Genomic DNA, 14,419 nt, shown 5'->3' with positions numbered 1-14,419 from the left:
GTGTAATAGGGCCTGATTAAAGCAGCGTTGCTGGACTCATTTTGTTAATGCCATGTTATCAGGATCGACTGAGGCTGCAGCACGCACTCTTCCCCACAGACTATCATGGACCTCTGCTTAAGTGGCAGAGCGTGTCTTAGAATAGTGAGAGGGCGTTTAAAATATTGGCTGCTTGCTTTCATCAGTTTTTTAATTCTAGGATGCTAAATGCTATTATACACTCCTTTTTATTAGCTATTGAATCATTTTGGAAACCATCATGCAAATGCTTACTGTCAGGAGGGCACTTCAAGAAGACTTCTTCACACCATTTTAAACTGTTGTGAGATTTCTTATGGGAAACCGTAGATTATGCAGTCAAATACAACTCAAGTGAAAACGTGTTAGAATATAGGCTACCTTTTCATCAAGTTAATAACAAACAATGCTTCATTTCTATTTAAACGGTACCCTAACTTCCCTAATCTATTCCAGTTACCCAAAATTCAAATATTTGATTTCTTTCCTACTTCACTGTTTGAACAAAACCCTTTTAATAACCCTTTTAATAACGTAAAACAGTAAGTCTATTACATGATTTAACCAAAGTTAACAAAAATGACCATATTAAAACAAACTGTAGTGTGTTGTAATAAGTATTATCCAACATACAGTCATTTATTCTGTCTAACAGATAAAATAACAAAAACAAACCCAAATGAAGACATTCCTTTTCCATTTTCTTGTCACAGACGATGAAACTGTAGATTCAGTCGTTTTCCGTTGCAAGGTCTTTTTGAGCAGAATGAGGAAAGAAGTTGTTTTAAACAGTCGACGCCAAGGTCGCCGGCTACTCTTAGAAGGTAAGCAGGAAACAAATTTTACATTCAACTAAAATAATTAATCATTTTACTAACAAGGCAGTTAAGCTCCTAAATGTTCGATCTTCAATGAATTCTATAACATTTGATGGCTTACAGAATGTACAGTGTGTGTTCTAGAATATCTGTATACACACACAGTATACGACTTCCAAGTGTGATACTGTCATTTTGAGGGCCCGGTGTACAGAAAGGACTCCCCTTTAAGATGCACAGCTTATGTGAGTTATGTAGATGGACGATCACCTCACTGACAGCCTTCCAGATTAAACCAGCTCATTGACTCCGAGGAACCATGTCATCAACTTAAGTCTTACCTTCTCTCCACCTCAAGCACAAGGACAGTAAAATGACAAAATGAGCATTACCTACTATAGTCACCTCAATACCGATTTCATCCTCAAACTCTCCTTGAACTAATATAAACAAGGCCATTATGAACAGGGTTATGGTTTTTCAGTATAATATGCAACCCTGACGTTTATCTCTTTAAACTTTCATGAGGGTTACGGTACTTGAATACCTAGTAGCAATTTGCTCCATTAGACCTACAGTGTCTCTTGAGTTCAGGGACAGAATGTTCCATGTTTGTTTCCATTAGCATCCCCACTCCCTGACTGCTGCAACCCTATTAGCAGAGCAGTGCCAAAATGAATGCACAACTCTACTGTAACCATGCTGAGAATGTCAGAAGAATCTTACCCTTTCTCCTAATGACTTTTAAAAAGTGGATTAACACTGTATTAAGAAGAAAACGGGGGCTTAGGTTAGAAGTTAATGTCAAGATTTACATGAATTAGACAGCAGAAAAGTGGAGGGGGGAGTTAAGGAACGTTCAATGGATTTGTCTCCTTGGTTTCTCCGCTGCCAGCGGGGGAGGGGGGGGGTTTCGGTGGGTACAGCAGTATGCCCAGTGTGATGCCATCCTTTTGGGGAGCTCTGGGTGGGTGACATTGAGTTCATCCTGTGTTGCCTACGTCAGTCTCTATTGACTGCTGTGTATCCTTCTCACTCTCCCTTTCTCACTATCTGTTTTGCCTTCTCTTGAGCACTACAGCTCTCTCAACTCTCGTCTTTCCTCCTCTCCCCGTCGCTGTGCACAGCATGTGCAGCACCATGTTGAGCTGCAGGGTGTGAAATTCTTACTGACAAACTAAGGATGACAGGGGAGTGAGTTACTGTAGCTACACAATGCTACAGCTGTTCCATTTTCCAGTAACTCTGCTTTAAGGGGAACAATGACAAAGGCCCTTTGGTCATAAATAATATGGAAAGCTTTTGATGAAATGTGTAATGTACAGATGAGTAGGTGGGGCTGTACTTTACAGGAGAGTCTCTCTACCATAGATATAGAACCCATCTCTGGTCTCTACCCTCTGTCCTACCACACCTACACAGAGACTGCCTCAGGGCAACATACTGGTACACTATTCATACTGGATGGTAATTGACTCTGCTTGAGCTTACCTCTTTAAGATAGTTGGCCTATGCAAGGGTGTGTTTGTGCTAGCAAGCATGCATGTGCCTCTAAGAATGTATGCCTGAGTGTATGCTTGCATTGGTCTGAGTGTAATGTATTAATTGGGTGATTTCCAGTCCGGTTTTCCCAAACTCTGTCCTGGCACCTCCCCTGGGTGCACCTTTAGTTTTTTTGCCCGAGCACTATACAGCTGATTCAAATAACTAACTCCTCAAGCTTTGATTATTTGAATCAGCTGTGTAGTGTTAGAGCAAAAACCAAAACGTGCACCTGAGGTGAGATGGTGGGGGCTAGGACCGAGTTTGGGAAACTCGTGAGTGGCATAACCAATCAAGCAGGCTTTGAGAGAAAGTGGCGATTGACAGTCATCGTCATGTTCCTGCACATTCAAAATGTTCACAACCACAACATTACATTGTGTCGGCCTGACTTGTGGTCACTTCATTATTGAGGTCAAAGGCTCAAGGAATAGAATCACCCTGGAATCGTGTATTTGGATCATCTTTCTCTCTACTGGGTTCATTGTGGGGCATTTCACTTTTCTTTAACTTTTGTTGCAGAAACAAGATTTTGCCTTTTTTGTTTTACAGGCGCGCCCTGATTATATTGATATCATGGGGATGTAGAAACGCATTCTCCCTCCATTGTTGAAGTAGGAGTTCCCTGGTCATAGGACACAGCTTCAGGAAGGTTAGATTCCTTTACAGGGATAGTCTGCGAAACATTTCAGGAAAAACTCACCAGCCAAACACATATGTGATCGTAACAAATTTCTCCCCCCAAAAATGTGCCAGCTCTCAACCCTTTTTGTAACACTGAAGTTACATTTTTCTCTGAGCAGAGATTACTTTGGTTTCCTGAAAAACCAACCCAGAGGTGCTTGTTAAAAGCAAGACATCACTCCCCCATGTTCTTGTAAAGAGAAACCTCAATAGAACCACCAGAGTACAGAGAGTTGAATCACCATGCGCTTCATCACTCCTTCCAAATCTCTGTTACAGAATGAGTGCACCTTCATCAACTCTACAGAGTAAAGACCCAGGGCCTTAAGTCACCACACAACCTGCCTCCCTGCTACTCTTTTAAATTACATTCACCATAGGAGGGGACTCAACCAGCAGCTGGCTGAAATTGCCCAGCCCAGGGAATGGAGTGAGAGTCGGGAAAGAGGGAAGAGTGTGTGGGATGAGGGGAGTGTTAATCTCTGGGCCCTCTCTTAGCGGAGAGAGGGGATTAAAGGGATGTGGACGGAGGTGAAGAGGTCTCATCCCATCTCTGCTCTCAGGGGAAGGAGAGGGTTTTATTTATTAAAGGATGGGAAGGGTGATGTAGAGGGAGACATGTCACTTGTGTCCCAATACAAGTCTTTATTTCAATACTGTGAAGAAGATGGAGACCACAGCAAAGCTAGATAAACACACTTCTCCTTCCCTACACTGTAATTAAACCCAGAGCCTAGCCAAAACCTTTAGACTTGGAGATCTTCTGCAAGTCGAAACGCTGGAAAAATGTTGGAACTGCGGTGATGGCGCTGGGTTTGGCTCGAAAATGTGTAGTGTCTCTGTACTCCTAATTTATTCCATTATCCATGAAAATGTGGAATCTAGCTTTGGGGTGAGTATTTACTGGAAGTGTTGTGGAATCCAATGGGTTGCTTTACCACTAGCTAGCTTTGCATGAAATGGATTTTACTTGATCAAGTTAACTTCCTTTGAAGGAAAGCAGAGGAGAGAAGAGGAACACCAGCTGGCATCCCGTCTGCTTTGGGCTGTCATTTAACCCGCTGCGCCACAACTCCAATTATTTATCAGTCAGCGTACCTGCCTGGGTGCCACAGGACAGCACTGCATAGCCTACACTCTACAGTATGGGTTCCCTTTGGGAGGACATGTTAAAATGACTGGCTGTGTTCAATATCTTTAGTGGCTTCTCACTCCTGCAGCAGAACCTGGATGTCCTCGGTCTTCCTATTCAATTATCTCAAAGAATAAATGGAAGCAATATTGTCTTCTAACTAGAGACCCTTTGAAGAAGTGGGGAGAGGGGACATATTGGATGATTTGTTATATTGTCAAAGCCCCGTTATAGAATTGGCTCTGTGATTTGTTTATGATTGGCTTTGATCTCATGGGCTGTTTGGAACTGAACTCTAACCCCATATTTCTTATCTAACACTGAAGGCCTCATTTACATTGAGTTCCGCTCTATTTCTTCTTCCTTCCACAACTAGCCAGTTGAGAGGAGCACATTATCAAATCTGGACTCTTTTTTTATTTATTTTTTGTGCCTTTTTTTGCCTTTTTTTTGTCCATTGTTCATACAGAAAGTTGCAGTACCAGTCCCTAGTTTCGTTGAAAGAATGACTTGTTCACAACTTTGGAACAACTGATCGAAAAACCTCCCCATTGTCTTCTTTCCCAGACAACCAAATAACCCCAGCCAGGTCAACATTAGACACTTCAAAGGAAAAGCAATGCTCAAAACTATTCAAAGTGGCACGCTGCCCTTGGATATATCGCCACATAAAGCGATGATTATACAGTACTGGCACTGCGCCAGGGTAATGGCTCTGAAGTGAAAGTTTTGGGCAGACTGCGGTCCCCAACCTAAAGCAAGGATTGTTAGCGTAGTGCTAGTCGACGGCAGGCGGCGCTCCCCAAAGCCGTAGATGAATAGCTTGCCAGTTTGAAACATCCGCAGGGTCGGTGCTATCGGAGGAAGACCGTGTTCTGTTATTTCCTCTCATCCACACAGCTGTGCCGCCAGCGCAAGGGGTTCAAAGTCGAACACACTCGTTCCCGCTCTGCTATTATCACACCGTCTGAGAGGAGGAAAAGAGAAGGAGCTGCCACTAAAGTTTTACTAAAGAAAATCAGAATAATAACCCTTGAGAAACACCTGGAGCTATTTGGAATGCTTTTAGTTAGCGAGTTGGTCATTTCATTTCATTTGAGAGAAATGGCGTGATAGACAGATCTAAGCTTTGTAAACGAGGAGTGTGACACGTTTATTTCATTGGCTCATTTCTTACAGGAAACCAACCTCTGAAGAAAAACTCATTAGCTGGCTTCCTAGAACGTCCCTGATTGGAGTAACCCTGTTTTTCACCTGTTCCTTGTCAATAATCAAAGTCCGGCCAGGGATGCTGAATGAAACATCAACATTAACTACTAATGCAGAGCATTTCTGTAAGGCTCATGTCACTGCTGCATTGAGTTATTTTGTTGATAGTGATTCATACTCTGTTGCAACTGCAGCACCTCACCCTCTTCTCCACCAAGGCACTGTATACTGTATTATATTTATCCCATCTCTTCTCCCCCCTGCTCCCCATTTCTCTCTCCTCTCCAGGTAACAGTATACTCCACTCTGCAGCAGACAGTGTGACCAGTGCTGTACAGAAGGCCAGCCAGGCTCTGAACGAGCGAGGGGAGCGGTTAAGCCGGGCGGAGGAGAAAACAGGGGAGATGAAGAACAGTGCTGAGCAGTTCTCAGTCACCGCACACAAGGTGACACACACACACACGTGTCACATATCAGATCATTACAAGGGCTTGGGGAATTTTTCCTCACCACATGAACTGAACAGATCAAATGTAGGCCCTACAGTAGGTATACGCTATAACATTGCTAAAACATAATCACACATTACCACATAGTGATACCATGTAACCCACATTTCCCAATTGTATTTCACTAACAATTCATCCCATCTATCATGAAAATGTAAACTCGGTAGAAGAAAGATCTAACAGTGTTCTACTTCTTGAGGTGATTCAGTTGAAGTGGTTAGTTTGTTGCTTCTGGTTCACTATAGCTTGATGTTCTTGTTAGGAGTCCCCCTCTCCACAGTGCGTTCCTCTATTCTGTCCATCCCAGCTCTTCTCCATGGGCTTCTCTCATCCTCTCCATCCAACTGTATCCCTCACACAAGTAAAACGAATCACCTGCTGCTTAACGTTGTCATTAGCATAATATGGTTTTGCTACAAAAACGGGAGGAAGAAATATAATGAGAAATGAATCATTCTCTGCTTCTAGCACGCGCCCACGACTGTGATCAATTGCAATAACTTTTTAAGTAGCTAGCATTTTTTTTTCAAGCCTGCTTCTGTCATCTCCTGTAAAAACGGGTTCTTCCCACTTCGGTTGACCCACTGTTCTATCCACTCTGGACTGGAACGCCAATTCATTTGTTTATAAAACAGTTCACATTGCATTCATTTTGAACACTACTGCAATGGCGGTCTAATTGAAAGCCATTTGATGGGACATGGTCAGCCTCTCACTGTTAACAGATAAAGACCCTGTGGTGTGAAATGAATCAAGCTCATGGGAACACTCTTTAACTCAGAGAATGGCCCTTTAACACCCCATGCCATACAGGCCCAGTCATCCACTTCCCTATTCGGCTATTAGATGCTTAATTGTACGGGCTATTTAATTAATTGGTTGTCTTGCACTTTTTTGAAAAGTTAAGACTCACTTAAGCATGTACAGTATGTGACTGTGTTAAACTGCAGCCCTATACTTGGATAACCACTGTGTCATTTGGTGTTAGCTACAGTAAATGCATTCTGCAATGTCTTTTCTGCCTGGGGATAACATTAAACTAAAATCCTTCAAAACATGAAGTAAATCATCTTTCCCCCTCTTGAGTCTTGATGTTAAGTAAGAGTTGGGAACGTTGTATATCTGCCAACTATTGTACAGTAAGAAGGCAGGTTTGTGGTGAGAATCTTGTAAACGTTTCCCCCTTGTCATGCCATTGAACAAGATATCATTTCTACCTGTGATCCAGTATTCTTTTGGTTGAAGCTGAGAGCATACGGTATCTTGTGCAGGACTTCGTAACAAGGAAGAAGTTCTGTGTCAAGGTGACCTGGAGCAAGAAACCGCACTGCAGGTTCGGTTAGTCCGTCTCTGCAGTGTCTCCCACCTGCTTAGGCTCTGTGACAGTCCCAATTGCAGCACTGTTGTGCTCTCACCATCCCCACAGCACGGCTGTCTGTGCTGCAGCTCTGCTGCCCCCACTTGTTAGCTCTGAGGATTTCAACCGCCTCTATTTTTAACTGTAGGTGAGTAAAGTGTGTGTGTGCGCACGTCTCTGTGTGTGAATTAGATTGGTGGCCCTGGCCTTTTCTCTAATGAATCTCCAGCCAGGCCTATTAGAACCCTTGTTAATGAGCCAGGGTGATGAAAACACTGGGGCTTGGGCCTCTTACCAAGCCTGAGGAATAGCACCACTCTAAAAGCTATCATTCCTCTCTGCCTAGAGAATAGACCCTGTTCTTTTACTCACCATGCCAACCATGTTAGCTTCCACCAGTTGGGAAAACAAAGCCGCATCAATTAGATTATTTGACTTAGTTGGTGGTTGGTTTTGAATGTGCTAGCTAACTTAAGAATTGACTGGTTAATTGACGGATTAATAGATTTTGCATCTCACTTTGTTTTGATACTTTTTTAGGCAGATTTTTTTTAATGATTTGTGGCAAACCCAAGACATCTATTCAGAGGGGCTGTTAAAGAAATGTTTAGTTAAATAGCTTTCTCGTTTGGTTTAGTCACTGTATAATGTTTATATATCCCCACAGCTTACTATTGTTGACATGTAGCCTACTTTTTGTCCCCTCTCTCTCTCCCTTCCCTCTCCACAGCTGGCCATGAAGCACAAGTGTTAAACCATTGCTAAGCCTTCGGGAGTAGGGGTCCGCCAAGAGCGCCAGACGCCATTAAGGACGGATTTCTGATTTTATTATTCTTACAACTTTTAACATGATTACTCTTGTTAACAACGGTAACATTTAAATTTTGTGTTGTTGTGTAGCTACCTTGTTTCTAATGAAGAATATATGATGACGTTGAGGGGGGAGAGCTCAGACAGTTAAGAGCAAAAGTTTCACAGCTAACTCCTCTTTCACTGCCTCCATTGCCCCCTAAGTACTCCATGACTTTACGTAGGCACTGCCATCCCCAACCTAGACAAACACACACACACACACACACACATTTTAGATTCCCCCCCCAAAAAAAAAGGAGCAACTCTTCAACTCCGCTGTCTCTCTCAAAGAAGTAACTTTATATATATACAGTGCTGGAAAAGGAGAATTTAACAAGACAGAAGAGATTGGATGATGTGACACATGCGTATCACATGATGGCTATTTCCTGTACTTGGAGACAACAATGTACATCCCTGTATGTGAACATTAACTTGTTAAAAAAATGTTAGATCTCTTTTGCCATTTGACATCACACTGTTGTAAAGGCTCATTGGTGCATTCATTCATTGCAGACATAATACTAGCCAAATGTGTGACGGACATGTTGCTTCAAAAACCTCCTGCTGGAAGACTATATTTCAACTAAGATGGTATGAAATGTGCTGTTTTCCAACTAAAAGGTCTGAGTGACCAAATGTTCAGGTGCATGGTCTCTGTCAAAAGGTTGAATGAAACCTACAGAGTAAAGACAAGCATTTAGGCTTTACTTTTGGTAACATTTCCGAAGGGTTATTGAAGCACTTGGTTGTAAGAACAAGATCAGACTGTTTATTGTAAGGTGAAAGACTACAGTGCCATTTGTAAATTAGCTTCAACTGTTGTTAACAAGCTTATAAACCTGTAAATGCATTCTACCACAATCTCTGAAAATAATATTTCCATTCTAACTTGGTCACATCTTGTAATTCTTGTTTAATTGGGGTTTATGAAATGTTTTCTGTAAAACATCTGACTGACACTTCTTCACTAGCGGCATTGTACAGTATTGGTGTCCATTCACTGACTGTGTAACCGTGGCTTCATCACAAACAAGTAACCACCCACAGTGTGGGTATGTTTATTACTTTTAGATTCTATGTCTTGCTGTTACAGTGCACGGACAACCTTACCTTGCAGAGCACTGTTAAGTTCTTAATGAAATTCTCGTTGCCTCAACTTCTAGTCTGCTTTAGTCCTAACATTTTGGATATTCATTGTTTTTAATAAAAATATTGAAACTATGTATTATGGTTATGAATGTTTTGGGGTTTTTTGCTAGTGCAAGCCCCTTAGTTGGTCTCAGTGAATACGTTTATTATCCTTCACTTTTCATAGGACCAGATGAGGTCCCTAAACAAAGTGCAATGGTTCTAGATTGGTGCCTTTTTAAACAGTCTTTTATTAGTTATTCAACAGCATGTGGTTTTACTTGAGCAGTCTGATTGTGTTATGACAACACTCGTGGTAACCCAGGCGAACAGTGCCTTGCTATATCGATAACCAAAGGGAGAAAGTAAAGTATGTTTTGTACCAGGTTTGAAAGAGGGTGTTGCTTAAGATGTATGGTGCTTGTTGGAAGTTAATTGTGTGAGGAATACAGAAGAAGAAAAGGCTGAATAGGTGGTTATTACAGAATGATTAGGTGGTTATTACAGAATGATAAGGTGGTTATTACAGAATGAATAGGTGGTTATTACAGAATGAATAGGTGGTTATTACAGAATGATTAGGTGGTTATTACAGAATGAATAGGTGGTTATTACAGAATGAATAGCTGGTTATTACAGAATGAATAGCTGGTTATTACAGAATGAATAGGTGGTTATTACAGAATGAATAGGTGGTTATTACAGAATGAATAGGTGGTTATTACAGAATGATTAGGTGGTTATTACAGAATGAATAGGTGGTTATTACAGAATGAATAGGTGGTTATTACAGAATGATTAGGTGGTTATTACAGAATGAATAGGTGGTTATTACAGAATGAATAGGTGGTTATTACAGAATGAATAGGTGGTTATTACAGAATGATTAGGTGGTTATTACAGAATGAATAGGTGGTTATTACAGAATGAATAGCTGGTTATTACAGAATGAATAGCTGGTTATTACAGAATGAATAGGTGGTTATTACAGAATGAATAGCTGGTTATTACAGAATGAATAGGTGGTTATTACAGAATGAATAGGTGGTTATTACAGACAAACACTATTTTCAATTAAACATATTGAGTTATTTCAAAACATCCGTCTCGTTGTCTATATCAGATTGCATACCATCTAAATAAACAGAAATTGTCTCCACAAGTCTCTACATTTTTGACAATGTTTTTTGTGTGGGGGGGGTGCATTTCACAATAAGGCCAATAGACTAGAAAAGTCATGGGAAAGGCAAGGTGTGTATAGGTAGTGGTAAGGAGTAGTGAACTGCATGTAGTTCAACTAGTAATTTAACTACATTTTGCAGTAGCTTGGTGGTAGTTGAACTAAATTCAAATCTTGGTAGTGTTTTTAGTGTTTTCATTACTTGTTTGCTATATAGTGGTGTAGTTAACTAATGGAACTACACAATACTTTTTTTGCAAGAAATAAAATATATTTAAAATAGGCAAACATTTTGTTTCTTTTTCATCATCAGACCTGCCTAATTACTGGAAACATACTGTGTTTAATAGGCTAAATGACACATTCAGTTAACACCTGACTTGTCAAACACAACCGCAAACTCTTTCCTCCTATCGACTGACGGCGACTCAGTCATCACAACCCAACTTAACCAAGATGCTCAGTGCCTTCAGAAAGTATTCATACCGATTTCACTTATTACACATTTTGTGTTACAGCCGGAATTCAAAATGGATTATATTGATTTTTCAATTGATTGGATATGATTTGGAAAGGCACATGTCTATATAAGGTCCCGCAGTTGACAGTGCATATCAGAACAAAAACCAAGCCATGAGGTCGAAGGAATTGTCCGTAGAGCTCAGAGATTGTGTCGAGGCACAGATCTGGGGAAGGGTACCAAAAAATGTCTGCTGGATTGAAGGTCCTCAAGAACACAGTGGCCTACATCATTCTTATATGGAAGAAGTTTGTAACCACCAAGGCTCTTCCTAGAGCTGGCCGCCCGGCCAAACTGAGCATTTTGCCTGTGCTGAGCTCTATTCTGTTTCTTTTTATCCTAAAAAAAGCTCCCTAGTCCTTGCAGGTGACAAGCATACCCAGAGCATGATGCAGCCACCATCATGCTTGGCAATATGAAGAGTGGTACTCAGTGATATGTTTGATTTGCCACAAACATAATGCTTTGTATTGCTTTGTATTCAGTTCATTTCTTTGCCACATTTTATGCAGTTTTACTTTAGTGCCTCATTGCAAACAGGGTGCATGTTTTGGAATATTTTTTATTCTGTACAGGCTTCATTCTTTCCACTCTGTAGGTACTCCACAAAACTAACCTAAATGACAATGTTGTTGATCCATCCTCAGTGTTCTCCTATCACTGCCATTAAACTCTGTAACTGTTTTAAAGTCACCGTTGGCTTCATGTTAATGTCCCGGAGTTGTTTCCTTCCTCTCCGGGAACTGAGTTAGTAAGGACGCCTATATCTTTGTAGTGACTGGGTGTGTTAATACACCATCCAACGTGTAATTAATAATGTCACTGTGCTCAAATGGATATTCAGGGTCTGCTTTTTTATTTTTACCAATCTACCAATAGGTGCCATTCTTTGCAGGGCATTGGAAATCCTCTGAGGGACCTTACAGATAATTGTATGTGTGGGGTACAGATATTAGGGAGTCATTCAAAAATCAATGTTAAAACACTAGTATTGCACACAGAATGAGTCCATGCAAGTTATGTAACTTGTTAATCACATTTTTACACATGAACTTATTTAAGCTTGCCATAACAAAGGGGTTGAATACTTATTGACTTAAGACATTTCAGCTTTTCAATTTTTTATTACACTGAACAAAAATATAAACTCAACATGCAACAATTTCAAAGGTTTTGCTGAGTTACAGTTCATATAAGGAATTAAAATAATTGAAATTGAAATAAATGCATTAGGTCATAATCTATGGATTTCACTTGACTGGTAATACAGATATGCATCTGTTGGTCACAGATGCCTAAAAAAGAAACGTGGATCAGAAAACCAGTCAGTATCTGGTGTGACCACCATTTGCCTCATGCAGCGTGACACATCTTCACATAGAGTTGATCAGGTCTTTGATTGCGGCCTGTGAAATATTGTCCCACTCCTGTTCAATGGCTGTGCGAAATTGCTGGATATTTCCGGAAACTGGAACACGCTGTTGTACACATCGATCCAGAGCATCCCACACATGCTCAATGGGTGACATGTCTGGTGAGTATGCAGGCCATTGAAGAACATTTTCAGCTTCATGGAATAGTGTACAGATCCTTGTGACATGGGGCCATGCATTATCATCCTGAAGCATGAGGTGATGGTGGTGGATGAATCGCACTACAATGGGTCTCAGGATCTTGTCACAGTATCTCTGTGCATCCTAATTGCCATCTATAAAATGCAATTATGTTTGTCGTCTAGCTTATGCCTGCCCATACCAAAACCCCACCGCCACCATGGGGCACTCTGTTCACAACGTTGACATCAGCAAACTGCTCACCCACACGCCGCCATACAGTTGAAACCGGGATTAATCCGTGAAGAGCAGAATTCTCCAACGTACCAGTGGCCATCGAAGGTGAGCATTTGCCCACTGAAGTTGGTTATGATGCCGAACTGCAGTCAGGTTAAGACTCTGGTGAGAACAACAAGCATGCAGATGAGCTTCCCTGAGACTATTTCTGACAGTTTGTGCAGAAATGTTTGGTTGTGCAAACCCACACCTGGCTGGTCGCAGGTGAAGAAGCCGGCTGTGGAGGTCCTGGGAAGGCGCGTTAGAAATGGTCTGCGGTTGTGAGGTCGGTTGAACGTACTGAAGGAGGCTTATGGTAGAGAAATGAACATTCAATTCTGTGGCTACAGCTCTGGTTGACATTCTTGCAGTCAGCATGCTAATTGCATACTCCCTAAAAGTTGGGACATCGGTGGCATTGTGTTGTGTGAGAGAACTGCACATTTGGCCTTTTATTGTCCCCAGCACAACATGCACCTGTGTAATGATCATGCTGTTTCAGCTTCTTCATACACCATACCTGTCAGGTGGATGGATTATCTTGGGAAAAGAGAAAAGCAAATCATTTGAGAGAAATATGCTTTTCATGCGTATGCAACATTTCTGGGATCTTTTTATTTCAGCTCATGGAACATGGGACTTTACACTTTACATGTTGCATTTATATTTTTGTTCAGTTTAATTTGTAAGTATTTCTAAAAACATAATTCCAATGACACAATCTCAATTAATCCATTTTAGATGTAGGCTCTAACACAACTAAATATGAAAAAGTAAAAGGGTGTGAATACTTTCTCTAGGCACTGTACGTACCGTGGAATTGAGAAACCCAGCTACCTATACCCTAAAATCCCTCCATACCTTAGACACTCTATGACAGTGGCACTGTTTAGCCAGACATTCTGTGTACAGTACTGTGTGTCTTTCCTGCTGTGAGACTTCCGTCTGCCAGTAGTAGGTCCTTATTAAACATTATTGATTGTGTGGCACTCTTTGTACTGGAATTAATTGGATGACTTCATTCTGGTGGACTAGGAATGGAGTGAACTGACATTCATGACCACCGGTTAGTGGAATGTCTGTTGATATAATCAAATAGTTGGTTGCACGTTTCAATGTAGGAAGCCCCCTCAGCAATGTGAATTGTTACTTTCCTACAATAATACTCCGATTTTTAGGAAGTTGCTAATGACGATATTCAACTTTATTAAATTATCTATGTTATTCCACAGACCAGATCTGGAGAAGTATACAGTAATTATATCCTTCAACAATAGCACAGCAGGCAGGACTCAAATCCACTCCCAGATGAAGACATACATTTGGATGGCAGGCACAAGCGAGCAGAATTGAATCTTGTCAAAGCATCTATATTATCCTCCTGTTCTCATCCACCCACTAATAGTGCTTTAATAGCATAATTACTGATCCTGTCACTTTGACATGCAGGGGAGTGGGGTACAGTAATGATGTAGAAATACATGATCTATCTTTACTGCCCAGGAGGGTAAGTAAGTACCCCATAAAAATGCTCAGAAGCCGGGCTTTGCTGTCATGACTCGCTCCCCAAACAGGCACTGAATCATCCTCTCCTCCATTCCTCCTAAAAACCTCTCAATAGCCCACCTGCCCTGTCAT

The 14,419-nt window shown here is 41.2% G+C and overlaps 1 protein-coding gene across 4 annotated transcripts in view; it reads left to right on the top strand.

The window, feature by feature from the left end:
• Positions 1 to 10,421, top strand: part of stxbp6 (syntaxin binding protein 6 (amisyn)) — a 113,030-nt gene extending 102,609 nt beyond the window's left edge. For 2 of the 4 annotated variants that reach the window (XM_024437100.2, XM_024437099.2), the window contains 3 exons: positions 732 to 842; positions 5,692 to 5,849; positions 8,000 to 10,421. In XM_024437100.2, coding sequence (XP_024292868.1) covers positions 732 to 842; positions 5,692 to 5,849; positions 8,000 to 8,023 — 293 coding nt within the window. In that variant the 3' untranslated portion in view covers positions 8,024 to 10,421. The remainder of the gene's footprint in view (positions 1 to 731; positions 843 to 5,691; positions 5,850 to 7,999) is intronic. The other 2 variants (XR_006084553.1, XM_024437101.2) reach the window with 2 other exon arrangements.
• Positions 10,422 to 14,419: the final 3,998 nt, after the last annotated feature.

This window comes from Oncorhynchus tshawytscha, linkage group LG11 (assembly GCF_018296145.1).
Source record: "Oncorhynchus tshawytscha isolate Ot180627B linkage group LG11, Otsh_v2.0, whole genome shotgun sequence".
Classification (NCBI taxonomy): Eukaryota; Metazoa; Chordata; class Actinopteri; order Salmoniformes; family Salmonidae; genus Oncorhynchus; species Oncorhynchus tshawytscha.
This window is presented reverse-complemented; position numbering and strand designations above follow the sequence as displayed.